General features: G+C 38.9%; 1 protein-coding gene across 2 annotated transcripts in view; it reads right to left on the minus strand.

Moving 5' to 3' along the window:
• LOC129168461 (adenosine kinase-like) overlaps positions 1 to 24514 on the minus strand; it is a 142808-nt gene that overhangs the window by 4561 nt on the left and 113733 nt on the right. For both annotated transcript variants that reach the window (XM_054753769.1, XM_054753778.1), the window contains exons 8-10: positions 19423 to 19458; positions 15825 to 15939; positions 266 to 352 (exon numbers count right to left, since the gene is read on the minus strand). In XM_054753769.1, the coding sequence (XP_054609744.1) occupies positions 266 to 352; positions 15825 to 15939; positions 19423 to 19458 (238 nt within the window). The remainder of the gene's footprint in view (positions 1 to 265; positions 353 to 15824; positions 15940 to 19422; positions 19459 to 24514) is intronic.

A 24514-nucleotide genomic window follows, 5' to 3' on the forward strand; every position in this document is an offset into this window, starting at 1 on the left:
GTGGAACAACTGACAGTTTGTGTGGATCTTGTGAATGATTGTGACTGAGCTAGGACTCTGTAATTAAAGTCTACACACGACGGCTTCATTGATTGAAAAATGAAACTTTTTTGGGGGATTTTTCAGTGGCTGCTATAGGCAGGTGGCCGTTCTATAAAGGTGGCCGCTAAGACAGGTTTGACTGTACTTTATCAGGAGTGCTTCTCTCTTTCCCAAAACAAACAAACAAAAATGCTAATTAGTATTGTAAACAAGCAGTGCATACCTCCAACGAAGGCATCTCCGGCACCGTTCGTGTCCACGATATCGTTCTGGTCGATGTCCAAAACGGGGAACATGGTCACCTTGTCACCTGCAATCAGGATACAAAAAAACATTAACGTACAAAAATAATATTTTATTAGTTGCACTTTATTTTGTACAACAAGCAGCAGTACTTTGCTTTGATATTTCGGTTGATTTTCAACTCGCTAGCCTTGCCTCGTTTCGTCTCTAATTACAAGCATGGGCGATTCAGACGTATAGCACGGCTACGCTACATAATTAGACAAACAAGCCGGACGACTTTCAAGTTCATTAAAGAGCGACAAATGCTAACAGGCGCAATGTTTACTTCGCATCCTTGTGGTCAACAAAGCTATTTTGGAACATTCAGACACCACACAACAATAAAAAATAACATCATTAATTGAAAAAGGTTTTTAAATTAAATTTAGAAATTAAACATAATAAACTACAACATATAACTGCATATGTTATATGTTAATAATTAATAAAAAATAAAATCAAATAAAAATAAAATTAATTATAAAAATGAAAACAAAATAAACAAAAATATATAAGTGTATATATTTTTTCTTTCCTATTCCTTGATTAGTGCAATAAACCTGTTTTTAACAAGTTTGCGTCGCGTCGTCAAGGACTGACAAAGCTCTTTTGGAAAATTCGGAATAAAATAAAATACTTATACTAAATAATTAATAAGATAAAATAAAAAACAACAACAACAAAAATTGTAAAAGTACACAAAAAAGTACACAAAAGTGCATTTGGATTTCGTTCCTATCTTTTGATTAGTGAAACAAACCTATTTTTAACGACAGGTTGCAAGACCCTGAGGCGGCATTGACTCTACTTCCCAACAAAAACACATGATAACCAGCATAATGAAACAGTTTGCTGAGTGACTGCATGTTGCGTAATTAAAAAGCAATGAAGGAACAGAGTTCAAAACGGAGCATCTTCATTTATTGCTGCACTTCAAACGACTAAACAGGACGGGGGACGGGTGGGTGGTGCGGGGTAATTGGACCGGATGACAAAGTCTGGAGGTGTAGAGTGACACTAAATCAGCAACTTATGTCAGAACAATCCAAAGCACCTCAACCACACACACACACACACACACACACACACACACACACACACACACACACACACACACAGTATCTTCAAACAACTCTGGTGCTTAAAAAAAGGTGCAGGAGACAAAAGACCGACGTGGATAAAAAGAACACGAGGAGGCTGACTGTAGAAGGAATGTAAAAAAAAGTCTTGGGAGACTTCATTCGAATACATTTGTGGCCTCGTCCTTCGGGGCAAAACTCACAATTTGCCGCAAGACGTCGAGAGAAAAGCACACAATCTTCTTAAATCAACACAATAATCTCACTCTGTTAACATCTTGTCTTGTCTTTGGCACGTTCATGATAAATCAATGCCACAAATCCTATGTACTCCTTCTTTATACAAAGTTGTGCACTGGAACACCAGACAAAAAAAAAATGCTAAAAAGATGAAACGATAAAAGGCAACAATAAATGGTAGCTCGCCACCGTCTAACATCCCAGATGACTTATCGGGGAATAGAGAGACAGCAACAATCACTTGCAACACAACAGGACTGGAGAGGTGTCGGGTGTCAGAACGGGTCACAACGGTCCCGGTATTGCAAGATGCGCTTTTACACAGTTGACCGTCAAAAAAGGAGTAACAGTGCCGAAGAAAAACTGTGGAAAAATGCCGGCTGAAAATAAGGCAAAATGGTACTACCTATGTCAACGGATGCAACAACTGGACACACAACAAGTTTTCGGGAAAACAAATTGCTTCAACTAATAATTGGTTTTAGGTCAAGGTTAATACAACTTTTACTTTTCTCAACCAGAACACTTAACGAACTATGGAAAACTCAAGTTGAACCGAGTCCGAACCTTCTTTGTTGTTGTTTACTTCTTTGGATTTTGAATTCCTCCACGAGTTAATTCGACTTCAGTGATTTCACCATACTCTGGAAAGTGTTTGGGTTTAGAAAAAGGAATACCTCGCCCGTCTTTGAGTCACATTTTGTTCATAAGTTGTATTAAGTTTGAACTACTATTGGTTGAAACAAGATTTTACTATTTGCTTGTGAAAAAGGCAACTATTTTCAGTCGTGTGTGTCCATTTGTGGCATCTGACGACACAGTGAGGTCGTACAGTTTTGTTGTAAAATTTTAAAATGATAAAACGTTTTACGGATAGTGGATAGTGATAAGAGGATACTGTTCGATTTTAGTTGGTTTGAGAAAAGTACCCTGTCCACCTAAAAAGTCCGATTAGCAAGATGGCATAGCTTTGCCTTAACATCTGAGTAACAACTAAACAAACAGTGGTAGTACTTACAAATAAAGCACTACTTAACTATAAAATGTAGCAAGCAGTACCTTTCATAATATTACATCTGTTTTCATCACTGCCTTTTCCTTTGACAAATGTAGTGCAAGCTTAGTCCTGCTTTGTTTTCGTTGAAGTTATGGATTTTTGTTAACAGTTTTAGAGATTTTCGTTAATATGTGAGTACTAAACCGGTAGTGATTAGTGATTGGGCCCGGGAACATCCATGCGTCGGCGCATGTGTCGAGCTCAAAGAGCGAAGCCCCGTGTCGGTGCACGTATCGCTTTAAGAAAAAGTCACGTGACTGATACGGTTGCTGTTTTGCTTGTGTTGCTTGTTACCGAGGTGAAACAGTGTTTATAAGGAAGCGAGTGTGACTTCTGTCATCGGGGTGCAATGTCTCTGCAATAAGAACAAATCTGTTGAAGCACAATTCTTGCATTTAACCCAGTGTGACATGGAGACTGAAAGAAAATAAAGGTTTCCCCCATGTGGGACCATTTTGATCTGACAGAATTCATCTGCATTTCAGTGACTCTTAAAATATGTTTTCTTTTCTGTAGGTTATGGGTCATATTTGTTTTACCGTAAATTCCAGTGTATAAGCCGCACCGGCGTATAAACCGCAGGCGTGCACATCATAAAATAAAGTGAATGCTTTTATTCCAAACTGTGCGCCAGATAGTGGTGCAACACTGCTAATTAACGGTGCAGAACTGTACACAGCTAGTTAAAAACAGTGCCAAATAGTGCATGTAACATACAGTAGATAACAATAGCCTACCCTACGTGTCAGAATTGAACAGCGTCCTAATTCCTTCATCACACTTTTGGTGAGCTGTGTCCTCCTTCAAATGGTGATAATCCTACGCGAAGCAGCCATGTTTCCTGGTCTTGACAGCCAAATCCATTGCCATCCACCCATCCATCCATCTTCTATGCCGCTTATCCTGAAATCTATTGCCTTTAACTTGAAAGCGGCATCAATTTCATTTCTTCGTGTATGTTCTATGATGGAAGCTTGTCCCTGCGAATGTGCACAACACGTCTACACTCCGGTACAGTAGGTGGCCGTATGCACCTAAACGTTGGTTCCGACCCCCCATAAACAAGTGGAAAAACGCCTACATCCGGTCATTTATTTTCCGTAGTCAGTGTTAGAAGAATAGATAGATACTTTATTCATCTCCGAAAGAACAACAGGGCATTTTATGTTGTGTTTTATATGCTTTATTGTGTCTGTAATTCATGTATAGTATACGTGGGCGGATATGACGTGGATGCCTGTGACGCTTGCCTAAGGTTTACGTAGCGTCACTTGTGAAATTGCTGGATATTACACATTATTTCTGCTGGAGAGATCCTCTGGACGTTCTAAGAACCACGGTACAGGGGCCCCTTTGTGTCATCATAGCGCGTGGATCCCTGCGTGGATTCTCCTGGATCCACGTACGTCTCCGCTTTTATACGTTACATTTCCTTTTTTTTTCATTCATCATAACGGGCTTGGCAATCTTGGCGGTACATTTACGATGTTTTGAATCATTCCAAATCCAACAAAGGTTTACATTTGGATTTAGTATAAACTGTGCTTGATTTTGCTCAGTGTGTGCAACGCGAGTGACAGGGTTAGCAAACGCAGAGAATGATGGCTTCTTGGTTGTTTCCTGAACATTTTTTTTTGCCCTTATGATGAATAGCGTTTTCCAAATGACATGTTTAAACAATTAGTAGTAGTTCTGAAGAATAGATGTCACAAGATTAGAACATGAGCCGCAGGGTTCAAAGTTTGAGAAAAAAGTAGCGGCTTATACACCGGAATTTACGGTACTGAATTATCCTACGTAAAGAAAAGCACCTCATTACACATAGGTATAGCGTACAAACATTTTACTACTTCCTCAGAAGTAGTTGCTTAATGTCCAAATGTCTAAGTAATAACGTCAGCCACAACAAAAGATGACCGGTAAATCCTTTGTATCTGTTTTAAGTCCTAAATTGTGTTTTTTGTGCAGCTGTCCCAACAGGTTAACATGTTTGTTCAAGTTGTGGATTCTAGGTGGACTTTTAGACATTCTGGTTCTGGGGATCCACTTTTTCCTGCAAGAAGATCAAAGCAAGGATGCGAAATGTCTAAATAAGAACACACATGATGACATCAGATGAATGGTAAATCATTTTTATCCCTTTTAAGTCCTAAATTGTGTCTTTTGTGCAGCTGTCCCGTCCTGTCAAGTTAAGATTTTTTTAAACTCCTGATTATTGTTTGACTTTTAGACATTTTTGCTCAAACTTTCTGCTTCTGGGCTTACACCATATTTGGATGTTTCTGCAAGAAGATCAAAGCAATGATGGCAAATGTCTAAATAATAACATACATCACAACATAGGATGACTGCTAAATCATTTTTATCCGTTTTAAGTCGTAAATTGTGTCTTTTGTGCAGCTGTCCCGTCAAGCTAACTTTATTTACACGAGCCCTGGAGGGGCTTGGCAGCGCACGACAACCTTCCATTGAAAAATCACTCGCATGAGGCGTTCAATGTCTTTTCCAATGTCTTTTCCAGAGACATCCCCCCTCCCCAGCCCCCATGTCCTTCTCCCTCCTCTGCTGCAGCTTGTCCCGCTCAGGAGGAAGGTTTACATAACCCCTGTGATACAAATGATTAAAACTGGCTAGGGTTACAGTCCCAACAATTACTCGCCTGTCTGCGACAAAGAGCTCATTGGCAAGTCATGGAAACAGAAAAGAGGGCCCTGTGGTCACTTGCTGGTCTGCACAGTCCACTTGGTGAACTTTGAGCTGGGGTACTGAGGAAAGTGTCGCTTCCATAGGTAAAGCTCGGAACAACAAAAGTGGAAGTAACCCAAACGCAGCGCTCTAATCGTCCGCTTTTGTTCACTGGGTCCTCATAATACGCTCATTAGCACTCTTGTGTAGCGCTGATTGAAATGCCTTTCAACAGCAGCCTCTTTGAAATGAGGATCAATTAAGGCATTTTAGTAGCGCCTATTCTTTTTTCACAATGCCATTACGAGACAACCTCGACTCCATCGAGAAGTGAGCAGACGAAGACGATTCACATCTGGGATTGTTATTGTCTTCTGTCTTTGACGTGTGTCTAAAGCAGTGTGGTTATTTTTAAAAGCACTCATTTGTTTGACATTTTCCGCCACGCACTGACTGGAAATTAACTTCTCGGAGAAAGCTCCAGACCAGAATCTAAGAATTCATTTTTTGTTGTGGGTTCCTGTCTGACTTTTGGACCACATTCTCCTTGAAAGTTCAAATCATGATTTTTCCAAAGTTAAGTTTTAGATAGCAAAAAAAAAAAAAAAAAAAAAAAAAAAATATATATATATATATATATATATATATATATATATATATATATATATATATATATATATATATAATTAATACACGTGCGTTATTACTGTTTAACTAGATTTTAATTTCAGATGGTGTAAAATAGTAACTAAAGTAGGTTTTATTTATTTCAAGCGCGGGTGTCCAGAGTGTGGCCCGGCGGCCATTTGTGGTCTGCAACTGTTTATTTTTTTTTTTATTTTACCCCAGCACAGTGGTCTAGTGGTTAGCATGTTGGCCACACAGTCACAGTCTGGAGATCGGGAAGACCTGGGTTCAAATCTCTGTTGGGCATCTCTGTGTGGAGTTTGCATGTTCTCCCCGTGGGTGTGTGGGTTTTCTCCGGGTACTCCGGTTTCCTCTCACATTCCAAAAACATGCATGTTAGGTTAATTGGAGACTCTAAATTGTCCATAGGTATGAATGTGAGTGTGAATGCTTGTTTGTCTATATGTGCCCTGCCATTGGCTGGCCAGCTGGGATAGGCTCCAGCCCTGAATTCAGCCCTGCGACCCTAATGAGGAGAACATGGATGGTTCCCCAGCACATTCTAAAAATATAATCTAAAACAAAAAAAAGGAAAAATCAGCAGTACCGTAATTTTACAAGAATAAAGTTGTAATGTAACGAGAAAAAGTTGTAATTTTATAAGAATAACGTTGTAATATTATGAGGAAAAATAACATCATTTTAGTAGTATAAAGTTGAAATATGAAAGAAATTTATTTTTTTAAGTTGTAATATTATGAGAAACAAACAAAACAAGAAATAAAGTTGTAATGTTTGGAAAATTAGGTTGCAGAAAAGGTTATAATGTTATAAAGTGAAAATATATTTTTAAAGTTGTAATATTATGAGAAAGACAAAATTAAGTTAGCGAATTAGGTTGGGGAATAAAGGCACAATTTTACGAGAAGGAAATTTCTGAAGATTATTTCACCAGATGGTTGGAATATTTGAAAAAAAAAAACCGCAAAATTTCTTGAAATATCTACTTTAGCATGACTACATGTGTTGCTTTATAAAATATCAACGTGGCCCTTGTATAGGAAAACGTTTGGACCCCCCTGATTTGGAGATTTCTTTATAACCATTAAAAGTCAAACGACAAACTAGCGGAAATTGAATCAACAGCGGCTGTGCTGGTGGTGGCCATGTATTGCACTCCATTTTAACGTAGTTATATTATTATTGTGACCAAAAAAAGAGAATGAATATATATTATTTTATACATATATTATTGAATCATATATTTTCATTGTTACAATATTATTATTTAGATAAAATCATTATTACATGTAATTTTGATTATATTATATAATACATGATTAATATAATAGGGAATTTAATATATCAATTATTTGCATGCCTGCTTTAGATGACATCACAGTGTGTTATCTGGTGTACGTTTCATTTGTGCCTTTTCCACAAATCTTTCTTCAGGCTTCTGATTGGCTAACCACAACCTTCCAGTTAGTTCAGGTTATACCACCAACTTATTACTTTGCCATGCACTACAAATGTGTTTTAACGTGGCTTTAGTGATTATTTTGACACGAGATAATGATCTATATCAGGTTTAGGGAACCCAGATATTGTTCTTTTGATGACTGCATCTGACTCTCAGACATTTCTTAACACAATAAAATGTATTTACTTTCATTTTTTTCCGCATTTTAAAGTAAAAACGTTATAGAAATCACAGTATTAAAAATAACATTCAAAATATAAAACATTCTTATGCATTTGAATCCAGCCATCCATTTTTTACCGCAATGCGGGTAGCCAGAGCCTATGCCAGCTGTCCTTCCTATATTTTACGCGTTAGACACCAAACCTTGATTATTATTGAACAATGCGCTAGCCCTCCCTGGGTCATTGAGAGGTCAACAAGTAAACTTCAGTCCTTTAATCAAATAGTCAGCTAGCTAATTCTGCAGGGTAAACCTTTTGGCAAAGAACATTGCAAAAAGAAAGAAAGATGAGGAGTACCGTGCAAAACCACGCAGCACCAGAAGTCACATCAATGGTAAAAAGTATTTTGTTATTATTTTATTGTTATTATTATAGTATTATTATTGGTTAGCTTCAGTATAACAACATTATTCAAATAATAAATTCAAAGACTTAATATATTTTAAAATTGCTGGTCGTGCCTAAAAATGCAGACATTTAATTGTATCCAGCGTTAAAAAATATGATATGGCCGTCACAGAAATACATTTTACAAATATGTGGCTTTCAAAGTTTCCCGACCCCTGATCTATATCGTTAAAAATCACGGTCATCAAACTGAGTTGCTTCTACTAAAAAAGGTATCGCTTATCATTGGAGTGGAACACCACCTCCATGTGAGAAATGTTTTCTTCTTCTTCTGGAATGTGTCCCGTTTGCCTCTGTGCCAAAACTCAAGAAAGCCTGCGGAGAGAGCGAAAAAGGAAACCGCTTTCTTGGCAAACGTGACAGGTTGGGAAACCAGTCGACATTCAATATGTTTCTCTGTCGTAACCGTCAACGTTATTGCTTACAGGGAAGAAAAAAAAAAGGAAAAAGTTTACACATGCCGATAATTACTGCAAGCACAAGCAGCGTGGCCAACACTTACTGTATCCATAAGAGGAATGATTACAATACAGCATGCCAGGGAGATATGGCACTGTGACTAATAGGACGCACGCGACATAAACATGGAAGACCACTGCTTTGGCCGATAACACTTGGAAATGTGTCACTTGGGGAAATGCAACCTTAGACAAGCAACGTGTGTACAACATTCCCTCCTCGTGCCATCCAAACCTCTGTAAATTTTACATGTGGAATACCGTTGCTATTGCTACTTCAGGGAATGAAAGTTTGCATTTTTCTTTTATTTTTTGTTTTTTATTTTATTGAAGAAACTTATTTTTCTTTCTATTTTTCTTCTTTTTCCCAAGAAAAAATTTCCCAAGAAAAAACTTTGTTGTTTTTTGGCTATGAAGAGAAGAAAATCTCAAAAAGTGTTGCTGTCCAATGAAACACTAAAACAGCTTATATTTCCAATTTTTTCTTTTCATCCAAAAAACAAATAAACGTCTTCAGATATAACGAGAAAATGTGTTGTTCACCAATAAAAAGCAAAAAAAGCATGTGCAGTCGTCCCTTGTTTATCGTGGTTAATTGGTTCCAGACCCGACAGCGATAAGTGAATTTCCACGAAGTAGGATTTAGTATCAATGAATGGAATATTTTCGTAGTTTTGGCATAGAAAATATGACTACAATCTTCTAAATACATTTTTTAAACATTATTAGAGCTCTCAATACAGTACATGAAATAACACCCCTATAGTCACCTTTACATTTGTATTACACAATATAGTAGACATAATCGGAGAAAATAAGACATATTAGACTTAAATACGGTAACATAACAGACTCACACGTTAGCAGCTCTTTTTCTGGACAGCTTACTTCCGCCAATACAATACATCAATGTATTGTAATGGTGGCTATACATGGCTTTACACTCACTTTGCCCAACATAGTAGACAAAATAAGAGTAACTAAGCCATTTAAAACGGAAATAAAACTCAACTGCTCTACCAGTGTCACAGTAAATGTGTTCCCTTGAGAACCTTAGTGACGAGTCCAGTGCCTGTCTCGGTGTGAAAAAGTGTTTGTTTTTTTGTTTTGTTTTTTTTTACGTTTGTCACACTTCAATGTTTCAGATCATCAAACAAATGTAAATATTAGTCAGTGACAACACAACTGAACACAAAATGTAGTTTTTAAATGAAACTTTTTATTATTAAAGGAGAAAAAAAATCCAAACCTACATGGCCCTGTGTGAAAAAGTGATTGCCCCCTAAACCTAATAACTGGTTGGGCCACCCTTAGCAGCAACAACTGCAATCAAGTTTTTGTGATAACTTGCAATGAGTCTCTTACAGCGCTGGGGAGGAATTTTAGCCCACTCATCTTTGCAGAATTGCTGTTATTCAGCCACATTGGAGGGTTTTCCAGCATGAAGCACCTTTTTAAGGTCATGTCACAGCATCTCAATAGGATTCAGGTCAGGACTTTGACTAGGACACTCCAAAGTCTTCATTTTGTTTTTCTTCATCCATTCAGAGGTGGACTTGCTGGTGTGTTTTGGATCATTGTCCTGCTGCAGAACCCAAGTTGGTTTCAGCTTGAGGTCAAGAAATTATTTTTTGGTAGACAGTAGAATTCATGGTTCCATTTATCACAGCAAGTCTTCCAGGTCCTGAAGCAGCAAAACAGCCACAGACCATCACACTACCACCACCATATTTTACTGTTGGTATGATGTTCATGGGGCAATCACTTTTTCACACATGTAGGTTTGGATTTTCTTTCTCCCCAATCATAAAACGTTTTATTTAAAAACTGCATTTTGTGTTCAGTTGTGTTGTCATTGACTAGGATTTTAATTTGTTTGATGATCTGAAACATTGAGGTGTGACAAACATGCAAAAGAACAAGAAATCAGGAAGAGGGCAAACACTTTTTCACACCACTGTATGTAATAATTTTCGAACGATATTAGGTTTTATGGAATGATTTTATCCTTATTTTCTTTAAAGCACTGTGAACTACCTTGTGTCCGAATTGTGCTCTATAAATATACTTGCCTTGCCTTTGTCTTATCTGTAAAACAAAGAAACGTGTTTTTTTTTTCAGATACAAAAAGAAAGCTATAAAAAGGTCAATAAAAAGTATGTGTCTTAAATTTTTTTCCTTATATTTAAAAAAATCTGAAACACTAAAGAACATTTTTTTGTGTTCGTTTTCCAGAAATAACAGAAACAAGCTTTAAAAGAAAAAAGAAAAAACAAAACAAGAAAAACTGAAAAGCATGTACTGTATCTCCATTGTGTTCTTGATGGGTTTCAAACATCAAACCACTTGTAGCTGGCGTTACTGCCTTTATGTCGGCTGTAAACGTGAAAAGGACCGCATTTTGCAGGTCTTTGTCATCAAGTCCTTATCTGGGATTAGCGCGGCCAAGCTGGATCTAGATCTAGATCTAGATCTCTTTCATTCGATATGGCGGCTGGCACGGAGATGGTAATTAGCGCTTTAATGGACGTGCAAGTAAAAGCCTTGTGTAGTTCATCAGTGTCAGTGTTGGCTAAGTAGACTAGCATAGAGCATCTAAAAGTGTTTAATCGAAGGCGTGAAAACGAGCAAATTGACATGACTTCTTTTCTTTGCTGAGAATGATCCCACCAGGGGGGATCAGAGGCATTCCCCCGCCTGTAATCAGGAATAAAATGCTATAACATGACATGGCTAGCGCTGGCAAATTATCAAATCCTGACAGGAGGACAAATTGCAAACAAAATGAGACGTCAGGTTTATTAGAGCGCTGCTGCCGTCGCCGCCACCTCTGGGAAATCTTTAATTCTCTTTTTACGCTGACATTTATTTGGCTGCCATGAATGAATGGCAATGCGCACGCCTACTTACTAGCGCCGCTAATGTAGCTATTGGGCGCTCAATGGCGTTTATCATGTTCGCCTTTGTAGATGACATCTGAAAAGGCATTGTCTTTTCATCGTCGACTTGATATCAAACTCACAGGGGCTTCATCTCGCAGCAGGCGGCTGAGAATCCATCACCTCTGGCACAATGGATTCATTCCCATTTGTTAGAAGTCTGCCGTTTTAGAAAATGTTGATTGATTAGAACCAACGCCGCTCATTAGCACGCCGTGTCAGCGTTTATTGACTTGAAGTGGAAATCATATTGTGATGCTATTATTATTATCATCGTCATCATCCTACCGTGATGTTTTTTTATTGAATTCCCCTGGATCCATTTCAAATCCAAGCAAGCCAGTTACACGCTTGACTCGTTTCATCTGATGTACGACATGAAGGGGCAGCTGCATGCTAATTGCTTGACGTTTAAGCCTAAACAATGGCCTCCAGACAAACAACACTCTTTATCTCTTCAATTGGAATCCTTATTGAAAAGGTCCAAATGCTAATGCTGACTGAGTATGTAACAACATCTGCGTGAAGGTTTGTTGTGTTGGAATACTGGTCGGCCAGCCCAGACGCTAAGCACTAGCTAGAATCAGCGCAAAAAAATGAAACAAACGTTCACATTCACCACATATTTTTCTGTCACTGAAATAATGGCTGTCCAGTTTACTTTATTCCTGTGGGGGAAGCCCTCGAGCAAAGAAATGATGTATTTTGGAAGTTAGGGCAGCACAGATTTACCTACAAAAGCATATTTTTTAGTTTTTTGGATATAAAGAAATAAACATTCACTGTCCAAAGAAAAGCACGCATATCCATGCTTGTGAATATTCTCATTTATCCAGGTCATTTTATTGCCAGGGAATTCAATCCATTGCAAGTGGACTGTTCAGGTCGTCTTAAAATACGTTTCGCCTCTAAATCCGAGCAGGCGTTTTCAGGTCATGCTGAAAGACTAGGTGGGACACACACCAGTCACACTAGATAGGACAAGTATCTACAACTTTGTTTTTTGGCTACAAAGAAAAAAAAACCCTCAATTAAAAATAAAAGTCTGCTGACCAATGATAAGCATGCATCTAAACTTGTTTTTCTTTTTATAGCTATAAAGAAAAAAAAAGTTTTTCGCTGTCCAATGACAAGCCTGTATCGTTATTATTTTTCTTTTTATCTGAAACACAAAAAATGTATTCTCCAATATTAAATGTACACCAAAAGCTTTTTCTAAGATTAAAAAAAGTTCTGTGTAAAGAAAACTTGTATCTCAAGTTTTGTTGTTGGGGAAAAAACATAATTTTTGCTGTTGTTTCCTGAAAAACATCAATTAAAAAAGTGAAAAATATACAAAGTCTTCAGTCCATTGAAAAGTAGTTTTTTTCTTCTTATATATGGCTATAAAAAAGGACAAAAAATATTTTTAAAAAATGCTGTCCAATGACAAGCCTATACCTACATTACCAACACAAAAATTGCGGTTAAGAAAAAGCATGTATCTACAATTTTGTTGTCTGAAAAACACAAATCAATATTAGGAGTATGGCAGGGAAAAAAGAACAATACAATGACCAACGAACAGAGTTGGGCATCGAATCTCCAGCATTGATGAGAACCGGAACTAACATTGCGATTCTCCCGGGATGGTTCACATTTTTAAAATTTCAATTCCTAGTCTCGATGCTCACTTCACAAATAGCTGCGAACACCAACGAAGAAGAAGCCGGCAAGCACCAACGAAGAAGCGGCTAAAATGTTTGGCTTTGCATCATAAAAAAGAGCGGTCGGCTCATTGCAACACCTGTGACACAACAGCATGCTAATAAGGGTAACCATGATTAAACACTTCCGGATTCATGGCGTGGAAATACGTCGGGCTTCCTCGAAGCAGTCAGAATCAGGGGAAGTCAAACAATACAATAAATGACGACTGTCTCAAGCCAGTGTAGCCGAGGGCTTCAGGATGCCCAGGAAGTTCGGTGTAAATAAAGGACGGGAGCTACGGCTCGAGGGGGTAAGTTTATTCATGTGCACAGTTAGTCTAGTTTAGCAACTGTCAAGACACCTACTCAACCCGCACAACACACTTCAGGCCTTCAAATTAAGGGCTACGCTGGCTACATCCTGTTTACTTTAGGGTGTCATAAAAATAGCTTACACCACTTTTCATACACAAATCTTTTATAAGTTGCTTGATTGTGCATGTTTAAGTGGCTGCTGCATCACACACTAACACATAAACGACAGAATATATGAAAATGTCTTTTCATTTGCTTTTCAAGTAACATCTTTTGTGAAAGTGTACTCCTGGAAAAAGAAACTTCATAACATTTCATTCAGGTTGAATGCTTTGATATTTACAGTATATACTGGTTGGAACAGACACACATGCCCCGGCAATATATTGAGGCCGGCAAAATTATTGAGGTTATTTTCATTTATTGTGTATTTATTATCCCAGGCCTAGTTACCACAAAACATTTTTTATTCTGAAGGAGAAAATCTTGCGAGATCTTGTGACACCCTTACTAAAATGAGACTAAAACAACAAGTATTTTCGTCCAAAAGACTAAGCCTACAAATAAAATGGCTGCCAAAAGCAACACTGGACTCATGCTTTTCTGTCCTGTTGCTTGCTTCAACTGAAATCCAAAATTCTGATTGTAAAAGTGAGTCCAAACCCCTGCAGGACAAAAGGCGGTTCAGACCGCTTACGGCCGCTTTAACCTTTATTTTATCCTCTCAAAAAGCCTTAACCGGAAAGGGCAGACGGACCATAAAAGCAAATACGGTGGTTAAAAAATAGAATAAAAGACATGCCAAGCCAGTGCCGTGCTAACAGTGCTGCCGTCTCCTCAGGGTGGTGGTGGGGGGAGGTGTAGGGATGGGGGGTGATATGATGGAGACTTCACCTGAGGCCATCTTTGCTTGTGCACGACAGGGCTAAAAAAGAAAGGGTGCTTGCATGGCAAACTAACATCTCTGCATGCCATTTGAAGCTAGAACCCATGCTAACAGCTAATAAGAGCAACATGTGTGTGGTAAAATGAGGTTTAGGGGGCACCATGTAGGAGTTGAACATCCTGGACTGTGTCCAAGAAAAAGTTAGAAGGACTCCACAAATCAATGTATGCCCCCCTATTCCCCCCACCAACATGGCTTTTAGGACTAAATGTAGCGTTCTTTTTTTTTTTTTTGACATCTGGTGTCAATACTGGAGGTTGACTTGAAAGCAGAAGGCCTGATAGCATTTGGCTCTTCTTGTCAGCATTCTCCCGTCTATTTGAGGCCACGTTGCGCAGCTCTCCAGATATGTGCTTTCAAGTGAAGGCTACACATGTCTTAAAAAGACATGGCATGTCTTAAATTTTAATAAAAACACGCAGTGTGGACAAAAGTATTGGGACAAATTGGAAGTGAAGACGGAAGGAAATGTGAAGCGGTTCCCCTTGTTTTTCCACTTTTGATTTTTTTTTCTTCTTTAATAAAAAACAGTTTTATTTAGAAAATGCATTTTGTGTTCCGTTGTGTTGTCATTGACTAATACTTAAATGTGTTTGATAATCTGAAACATGTAAGTGCGACAAACATGCAAAAAAAAAAAAAAAAAAACGAAACCAGGAAGGGGGAAAACACTTATTCACACCACTGTATAGTGTGGGGAATTTTGGGCCATTCAATGTTGAGTTGTGTCCAAAAATAATTAGAAGGCAAAGCAAAGAAGAGTTTAAAACAACCGTGCACAAAAAGAAAATAAGTAAAACAAAAAAGTGAAAGTAAAAATTAAATGGAACATGCATTAATTAACAACAATTTTCCGCACTCACACAGCGCTACATCTGCCTGCTTTCAGCGTGTTTACCTGCGCCATCATTTCAGAACACTTCAAAACGACGGGTTACGCCGATTATTCCACTTTGCGTTGCAAAAAATCTTCGTAGCAGTGAGCTTTGGTGCTGTAAGTTTGTTGTCTAAACAGACTGCGGAGGACATCAAAATAAGAAGTCAAAGTTCACGTTTTGTAGCGATTCTAATGACATGTGGCACGGATGCGAAATAAAACCGTTTTTTGAAACGTTTTTGTGCAAGAACATTTGGGAAGACTTCTGACAAGACTCTGAAGTGGTGTTTTGGGGAATTTTTGTCCATTCATCCAAAAGAGAAACCAACATTTTTATTTCACGGGTATAAAAGTGAAACTGCTTTCATTCAGGACAATGTCCCCCACTCACAAAGCCCTGCGTGTTGAATTGTGCCATCACTTCATAACACTAAATGACTGCAACTTTTTGTATTTAAAAAAATGGCCTACCGGTGGTTGCGACAGTGTTGTCCTTCCCCTGGGTGAAGACCACTATCCTCGGCCTAATCAGGTTGTCCTTGGGCAGGTTCTGGGTCTTCCTCGCGATCTCGCCGATGTCGTCCGTCTGCAAGCACACGGCGTTATCAATTTAACGAGGCCAAGTGGGGAGATGGAAGCGGATCAATAAGAGGCTGGATGATGCTTCAGTGGGGGGGAAATGATGGGCTGTGTCATATTCCCTAAGTAGGGTGGAAATAGGTGTGTGAAGATTGTCCAGCCAGTGCTTGCCTTTGATTAGATGTGGCTGTCAGTGCTGCTTTATTATTAACTCATCATGATGTACGGTGAAGCAAGTGGAGTGCTGTTACGGCCACCCCACAGCTGAGTGGGTGCTTGCGATTGAGGTTGCGCTGGAATCAAGAGCAAACAGCACGGTAATCAAACAAGATAGGCACCGCAAAAGTCAACCAATGAGCTTTTTACACCTCTAAACGCTTTCCGAACCACCTTTAATTAGACCTGAGAGGTCCGCTGAGAACCCGGGCTGAGGGAAAAATGGGTGTAACACTCTAAGTAAGTGCTAATGGTGAGGTTAATGCAGAGGCTGTTAGCAAGCCACGGTGCTTGGGGCAAGGGAGGAGGCAATGTGGGGGGATTTGGTGTGGGGGGCGAAGCAATTTGTCGCCGGGACTGGATATAACCACAAGCACTCCTCCAGACACTGAATGCAAAACCACACAAGGCTTCGGCACATTGTCGCCCTTCGGTTTTACGTTCGCCGACATAAAAAAAAGGTGCTCTACTCAGGTTTAAGGTGCTAAGAGGCTCTCGGGGTGCAGACTAAACAAAGCCAACAGGTGTTTAGAGTGCAGCTGTACACTATTTTGATGAGAAAGTAGCATCAAAGGTCATTCAACTAGTTTGCTGCCTAAACGGGCAGCGGAAGAAGTCAAAACAAAAAATAAAAGTACATGTATAATGTTTATTGTGGCGATTTAGCAAATGCTGAGCTTAGAATCATTCCATGAATGAAAAAATGGTCTCAAAATAACATTGACAATAATATAGTTGATCAGCAATAATTTGTAGGACAATTATGGACCAGCAAAATTTGTGGTCGTGACAGGCCTAATGAGGACTAAAGTGACCCAGTCCACCTCCTAACCATGTATGCATACCATGTATGATATGATGCTTTCAAGCCCACTGGTAAGTTTGAGGCATAGGTTTTCAGACATCAAACAATCAGAGGACAAAAAATGTTGATGTTACAGTACGCCTGCTAGCTGGCCCTGTGAGGCGAATCTGAAATCTGATAGTGTACTAATAGTGTCTAAGACACAGTGTCTATGACACAGCACTGCTGATTCTGAAGGCCCTGGGCGGATTACATTCACATGACAACACATAACACGCTGAAATCTGATTGGACAAAAACGTCTAACATACACATACACATACTGGAAGCAGTGCAGCCAAGACCCATGCTACAAAATGAAGATAATAGACTGCTGGGAATAAATTACTAGAGAACACTGCAACTTATACAGCGGTGCGGCTAATTTATAACTACATTCTAATCTTGCGACATCTCCTTTACTTCAGAACAGTACTTTGCCACTTTGGCAGGAGCCAATAACGGTCTATCAGTGCACTCACAACAAGCTTGTCAACCCATTGGAAGTCAGTGGAGGTCAGTATATATACCAGTACAACAATATAACAGTCTGATTAACGTTGTCATCTTTCAAAGAACACTTTCATAACAGCGCTAAATTATCACACAAAAACTTAACACTGAAAAGATATCTGTACAAATATACAAACATACCCCAATATGACATTAAAAAAACATTTTAAAGTTTTCCCATAAGGCATTGCGTCTGAGCAACGCATTCATAGGGGCGCTGCAAAGATGTCAGCTTCCCTCTTTTTGCTTAGAGATCCGGGTCCTCTGGCTCCCTCTGGTGGACTGAATCAGCATTGCAGCGCCATTTTCTATGCTTTCTATGCTCTCCTCCAATTAAATGGTTTTCTCAAATGAAATGCATTATGGGAACAATTTAAAATGTTGGGGTTTTTTTTTATATTAAACTCGTATTAATACTTCTTTCTATATTTCTGTGATGAGTTTAATGTTGTTTGTAAGATGAAACCGTCAGTCAGACTGTTATATTGAGCAATGGGTTGACAAACTCGTCATGAGTTTATTCGTAGCTCATGACTGGCTCCTGTCAAATAAAGAGCTGACTGGTCCTCATCGACTGGTAGACACGTGCGACTTATACACCGGTGCGGCTTATATAAGAACAAATCTGTTTTTTCCTCTAGATTTAGTGGGTGTGGCTTATACACCGGAATTTACGATAGGTCAGTATTTCTGGTAGTGTTTAGGCCAGCAGAGAAGGCTTTGCTGGCACACCACTGATGTAAACATCATAGAAGAAGAACTCTATGTTATTATTCTTCAAAATGTTATGAGAAAACACAATAAAATATTAATAAAATAGTGTAATAAAAATCTGTAATTAAATGTTGTATTGTTTATTAAATACATAATCTTACAAATTATAATAAAATGCATAAATGAAATAATCAAACATAATAAAAATACATAACTCAATTATAATATATATTATAATACATAGATACAAAATAAATGATAATAAAAATGTATCAATAAAGTAATCATGATATAAAGATATTTATATTGATAATAATAATACATCTCACTTTCAGTGGTGTAACTGTTTATCCATTTTCTTATTATTTACTATGATATTACTACATCTTAATCAAGTGATGTCAAAGCAGCAACGCGGCGCTTGATGAACAATTTTCCAGATCAATAGCACATTTTCAAGTGAGTAAGAATAATAATAATGCAATTTAGAAATATTGCGGTAAATGTCAAAGAGCGAACCTTTACACTTTTTGCCCTTTATGAGTGTGTGTGTTTTTTTGTGTGTGTGACTCCCATGAGTCTCCATCACTCCTTCACCTGTCCCTCCTCCTCCCCTCTCCTCCTCCAAAGTGCCATCATCGTATTTCTATTCCGGTCACGTTGATCACAGCGCTAGCGATGCCGGATGACAATTATTCACACGTTAAAAGGGAGATCAAATTGAAAAAACAAATAGTTTGACACATACGAGGCCATAGTGTCAAAAAATTACTTTAATTTGCTTATTAAGAGACTTTAATGTGTGTTTTTTAAAAAAGAATGTTAGGGGTGGCAAGACGTGGTTCATCACGAGGAGGCAACCTAACGAGCTAAAGGCTCCAAAGGACACGTCGTCTTCCGGAGAGGCTTTTCAAAATTCAATAAATAACATCTGTAGGCGATGTCGGCTGTACACCAGGCAAGAGTGCGTCATAACAGACACGCACACACACATACACACACACACACACACACACACTGAAAGAGGGTGAGGGAGAGAGGCGCGCTGAACAAAGAAACCATGACGACTGCCAGGTTGCCATAGCAACTGCATCCAGGCCCGCAGAGTATAATAGCACATCAATCACTGTCCGAAAAAGAACTTCATTATCAGCAAAAAATAAAATAAGAAAGATGTGTTTGTATCAGGAGAGGCTAACTCACCTCAAAGCCCAGCTCTTTGCCAAATGTCGCCGCCTCCTGCATTAAAAAAAAAAGAAATAACAACTGTTAATTACATAGTGTTGAAGTACCTGAGGCATGCAGTGGGTAGTACCAGCCCAAGAGCAACATATTTCATCACATATTGTATAAATAGTGCTAAGAGGTAAGGTCACTGAGTGTAATGTCTGACTCATTCGCCCGTCAGTGTGCTTGGAATTTTCCCTCATAGTAGAGAATGGAAATAGAAATAGTCTGTTCTAAGGTCAAGCTGTGGCCATCATAAAAGCTTGATTAACTCTGCAGGCAATGTTTTAAAAGGCAGTTGAACTTTCTTTAGGTGTTGTACAAGTGTTAACCAGCGTAATGTTAATATGTGAAAACACAAAAAGACTCAAGCATTTGGTTCCACTGTACTGGCAGACGGACTGACTTCTATGTATAATATTAATATGAATACTACTACTACTACTTCTACTACTACCACCAATCATAATAATAATACAATAAAAATAAAAATAATACTATTATGCATTTAAAAAAATAGGAGTAATCTCAATTGGTACGCTTTATAATTTAATAAAAATAAAAAACAACTCAAGCCATCTATCCAGCCATCCATCCATCCATCCATCCATCCATCCATCCATCCATCCATCCATCCATCCATCCACCTTCTTCCACTTATCCAGTCGTGGTAGCCAGTTGATAGATATAGTCTCTTCAACGTACCCTGGGTCTTCCCCGAGGCCTCCTACCATTCGGACGTGCCCTGAACACCTCCCCAGGGAGGCGTCCAAGAGGCATCCTTACCAGATGCCCGAGCCACCTCATCAGCAACCTCAGCCCCAGAGATCGGAGAGTCCACCGTAGAGTCCCCAGGCACTGCTTCCTCATTGGAAGACGTGTCGGTGGGTTTGACGAGGTCTTCGAAGTATTCCTTCCACCGATCCACAACATCCACACGAGGTCAGCAGCACACCATCCCCACCATACACGGTGTTCACAGTGTACTGCTGTACTGCCCCTACTGAAACAGCGGATGGTGGTCCAGAATCTCTTCGAAGCTCGAAGTCGTTCTCCATGGCTTCCTCAAACTCCCACGTCTGAGTTTTGGCCTCGGCGACCGCCAGAACCGCAAGCGGCTTGGGCCAGAACGAGGGAATTCCCCGAGGGAGCACTTCCCAGTACACCTGCTAGGGACTCCGAAAAGGGTGGGTATTCTGAACTGCTGTTTGGCGCATAAGCACAAACAACAGACACAGGAGCCGTCCCCCAACCCTAGATGGAGACGGAGGGAAAATACTCTCTTGATCACCGGGTTAAACTCCAACGTACAGGCCCGAAGCCGGGGGCAACAACAATTGCCACTCTTGCCAGTCGCCTCTCACTGCTGGTAACGCCACAGTGGAATAGATCCAGCCCCTCTCAAGAGGACTGGTTCCAGAGACCATGCCGTGCGTCGAGGTGAGTCCAAATATATCTAGCTGGAACTTCTCCAACTTGCGCACCAGCTCAGGCTCCTTCCCCACCTCCATGCCTGGCTCCATAGGGGGGCCCTGGTGACCCGCGTCTGGGCGAGGGAAAACATCGGGATGCGCAAACTCCACTACGATAAGGTAGTAGCTCAGAAAGTTCAACTCAAGCCTTTGGACAATCATTTTTGCTGTTATTACTTGGAATATTTGATTCAAAAATTGCATAAACTTTTAATGAAAACGTTTTCAATGATTTTTTTTTATTATGCACGATCATTATTTTTTGCCTATTTAATGATTGCTAGTGCTTTTTTTTTTGGACCACGTAGTATTGTGATTTTTAAATGTTCATATTAAAACTAAAAGGTAATTTAGTCGGGTCTGACTACTCAGTATGAGCGCCACTTATCTTAATTAAAAACAAATATAAATTAGAACAAAAACATAAAGTAGATCAAGCAGGGATTTTGTAAAATATGTAGAATTTTTACCATTATTTTTTATGGCATATTGAATGATTTCTATTCAATGTTTTTGTCATAGTGTGATTATTCTCTCTCAAACATAAAAAAATTGCAATATTTCTTTTGATTTAAAACAGCTCAAAAAGTGTGACTGAAGCTTCAAAACAACAAACACGTCGCCTAATATTGAACTAACACTAAGCTACCAACTCATTTTAACTCTCAGGAGTCCGCAAACTCGTATCAGTGGTCTATGCAGGCGCAGCACGATGACGCTAACAGCTAGCGTACAGCACATGGTGCATAATACCATGCTAATGCTAGTGTTTCGCTTGTGAGGCTACCTCGTACCACCAACAACATTGTACAAGATACAAGATACAAGAGAGTTTCATTGTCATGTGCATAGTAAAACAGCAGTTATACCATGCAATGAAAATCTTATTCTGTTCATTTGTGTGCCCACACACTTTATTATAGCTGATAATAAGATGATGGTATGATTCCACAATAATCCATTTGTGGGGAAAAAAGCAGGGTGGGGGGGCAGGCCTGGTGGAGGTGGCGTGACCTTGTGGGGAGGTCAACAGGGTGGCGCTCAAAGAGAAGGGGAGGAAATGACATGGAACAATAAGGTGAGTGCTCCCTGGGGGACTGTCTCAACAGTAATATGTCAATCCAGTGCTCAACACACGTGCACGCACGCACACACCTACACACACACGCACGCACGCACGCACACTCTAAGAAGTCAATAAATCACTACAGTCGGTTTGATAAAGAGCAAAGGTCTCCTTCTATTCGCTGACTTTTGCCGCATCAGCGTCTACAATGTGCAATGCAGGGCTAGAGCTGCGGGGGCGCCATGGAGCCTCCATTGCACTCTCCGGTCAAAGAAGAAGAAGAGAGCGACTCAAGCGAGAATAGTAACTCAGTCAAACAAAAATACAAATTAAAATAATACAAACACAAATAAATATCAAATTAATATATAATATACAAATAGTATATAATAGAAATTCAAGCATACCCCCCAAAAAATCTAAAAATATACAAAAAAAAGACATTTCTTATTGTATTATAATTTATAATACTTTAGAATAATAATAATAATAATAATAATGATGACAATAATACAATCTTGAATTCATAAATTTCCCATTTCCAATTACACTATTTATTGTATTGTTTTTGTTGCATTGTATCATTTGCAATATTATTCTAATTAATCATTTTAATCATTTTATTAATTTAAAATATTGTGACTCTCCATTGAGAGTTATAAATGACTGTATAATAAATAATAATATTATTTGTATGATATATGAAATATTATTAAAAAAAATTAAAATACAAATATACCATCAAGAAAAAAAGTTCATTATTTTGGTTGATTGCATAGAATACTGACAGTGGTTTCTAATATTTTGACCCTCTTATGTAGCCAAATACGGTGACCAAAATATTAGAATCACTTCTCATTAGTCCCAACCAAATTGTATCATTAGCTCCCATTAGGCTGCAGCAGATGAGCGTACACAATGATGGTGTAAAAATGCAAATATGAAGGCTACTCGGGGAAACATAAAGCTCACTTAATAGGCCATCATAAACACCATCTTTGTCTTAAGGAGCCCACAGCATCAACATTTAATGCCTTCTATTACAAGCCGTGTGTGTTTTACACGTCATGTGTGTTTTTGTGTGTTTTTGGGGGATGTTGTGCTCCACAGCTTTCCAACGTGTGCCCGTGCAGCTGTCGCCACAATGACGAGTGACATCTGGGCCCAACAAATAGATAAAAATCATATTGTTAGAATCAAAAGACGGTGGGAGAAGGCTTGTGTGTGTGTGAGATGGAGAGAGGAGGTAAAGCGGTACAAACAAGGTAAGATGATAAGTGGCGGGCCGTGGTTGGTATGAAGCTATCAGAATGTGTGAGATGTTGCTGCTGTCAGAGGCTTAAGCAGTCAAAGGGATATTTTTAGCCAGCTTAAGCTAATAATCCACAACACAGTCAGTCAGAGAGACGCCACGTCCACGATTTCATGCCCACAGCAGAAAGGAAATGCTGACTTTTTAGCAGTTGATTGTCCCTCAATAGCATATAGGACGTGTGTTGTCCACAATCTAGCCTTGATGCTGGAATTTAGCTTAATTTAAGTTCTTTGGGCCAAATGTCCCGAGCAAGAGACAATTTAAAAAGTTGAGAAAAATGTTCCATCGATGGTACAATGTCAATATTTTGGAGTGAAATGTCCCAATGAATGAAGGGATAATGTCAAAACTTAAGAAAAATGTCCACATAAGAGGACCATGTCCAAATTTGGTCAAAATGTCCCAATCAAAGGACAATTTGAAAAATGGAAAATAAGGCCACACTGATTGTACAGTCTCAATATTTGTGTTCAAAACTTGAAAAAAAAATGTCCACATAAGGAGACCTGTCATGTCAAAATTTTAGTCAAATGTCTTAACCAAGGTACAATTTTAAAAATGGAAAATAAGGCCACACTGATGGTGCAATGTCAATATTTGAGTGAAATGTACCAATGAAGGGACAATTCAAAAACTTGAGAACAATTTCCATACAGTATAAGGGGACCATGTCCAAATGTGAGCCAAATGTCCCAATCAAGGCCCAATTTAAAAGGTTTACAAAAATGTGCCATTGATGGGACAATATCAATATTTGAGTGAAATGTCCTAATGAAGCAACAATTTCAAAAGTTGAAAAAGATGTCCACATAAGGGAACGTGTCCAAATTTGAGCCAAATGTCCCAATCAAGGGACAATTTAAACATTTTGAAAATAGTCCCACTGATGGTGCAATGTTAATATTATAATATACAGTAAAATATAGAAAAGTGTCCACACAAAATGTCAACATTTTAGCCAAATGTCCCAAAGAAAAATGTCAACCAAAATTTATGGGACAATGTCAAAATTTCCTTCAAATATCCCAAAAAAGGGCACAATGTCAGAATTGTAGTCACTGTCCCGATAAGCGGACAGTGTGCAAGACAACTAAATAGCGTTGGCGCTTTGCCGTTCATTAGTCTTGGACATGTCAAAGATTAGCAACATTACTGATCTGATTGTATTGGAATTTTTTTTGTGCTAAATACTCCTTGTGGAGACCTGTGTGACCA

The sequence above is a fragment of the Dunckerocampus dactyliophorus genome, chromosome 2, assembly GCF_027744805.1.
Source record: "Dunckerocampus dactyliophorus isolate RoL2022-P2 chromosome 2, RoL_Ddac_1.1, whole genome shotgun sequence".
Taxonomy (NCBI): Eukaryota; Metazoa; Chordata; class Actinopteri; order Syngnathiformes; family Syngnathidae; genus Dunckerocampus; species Dunckerocampus dactyliophorus.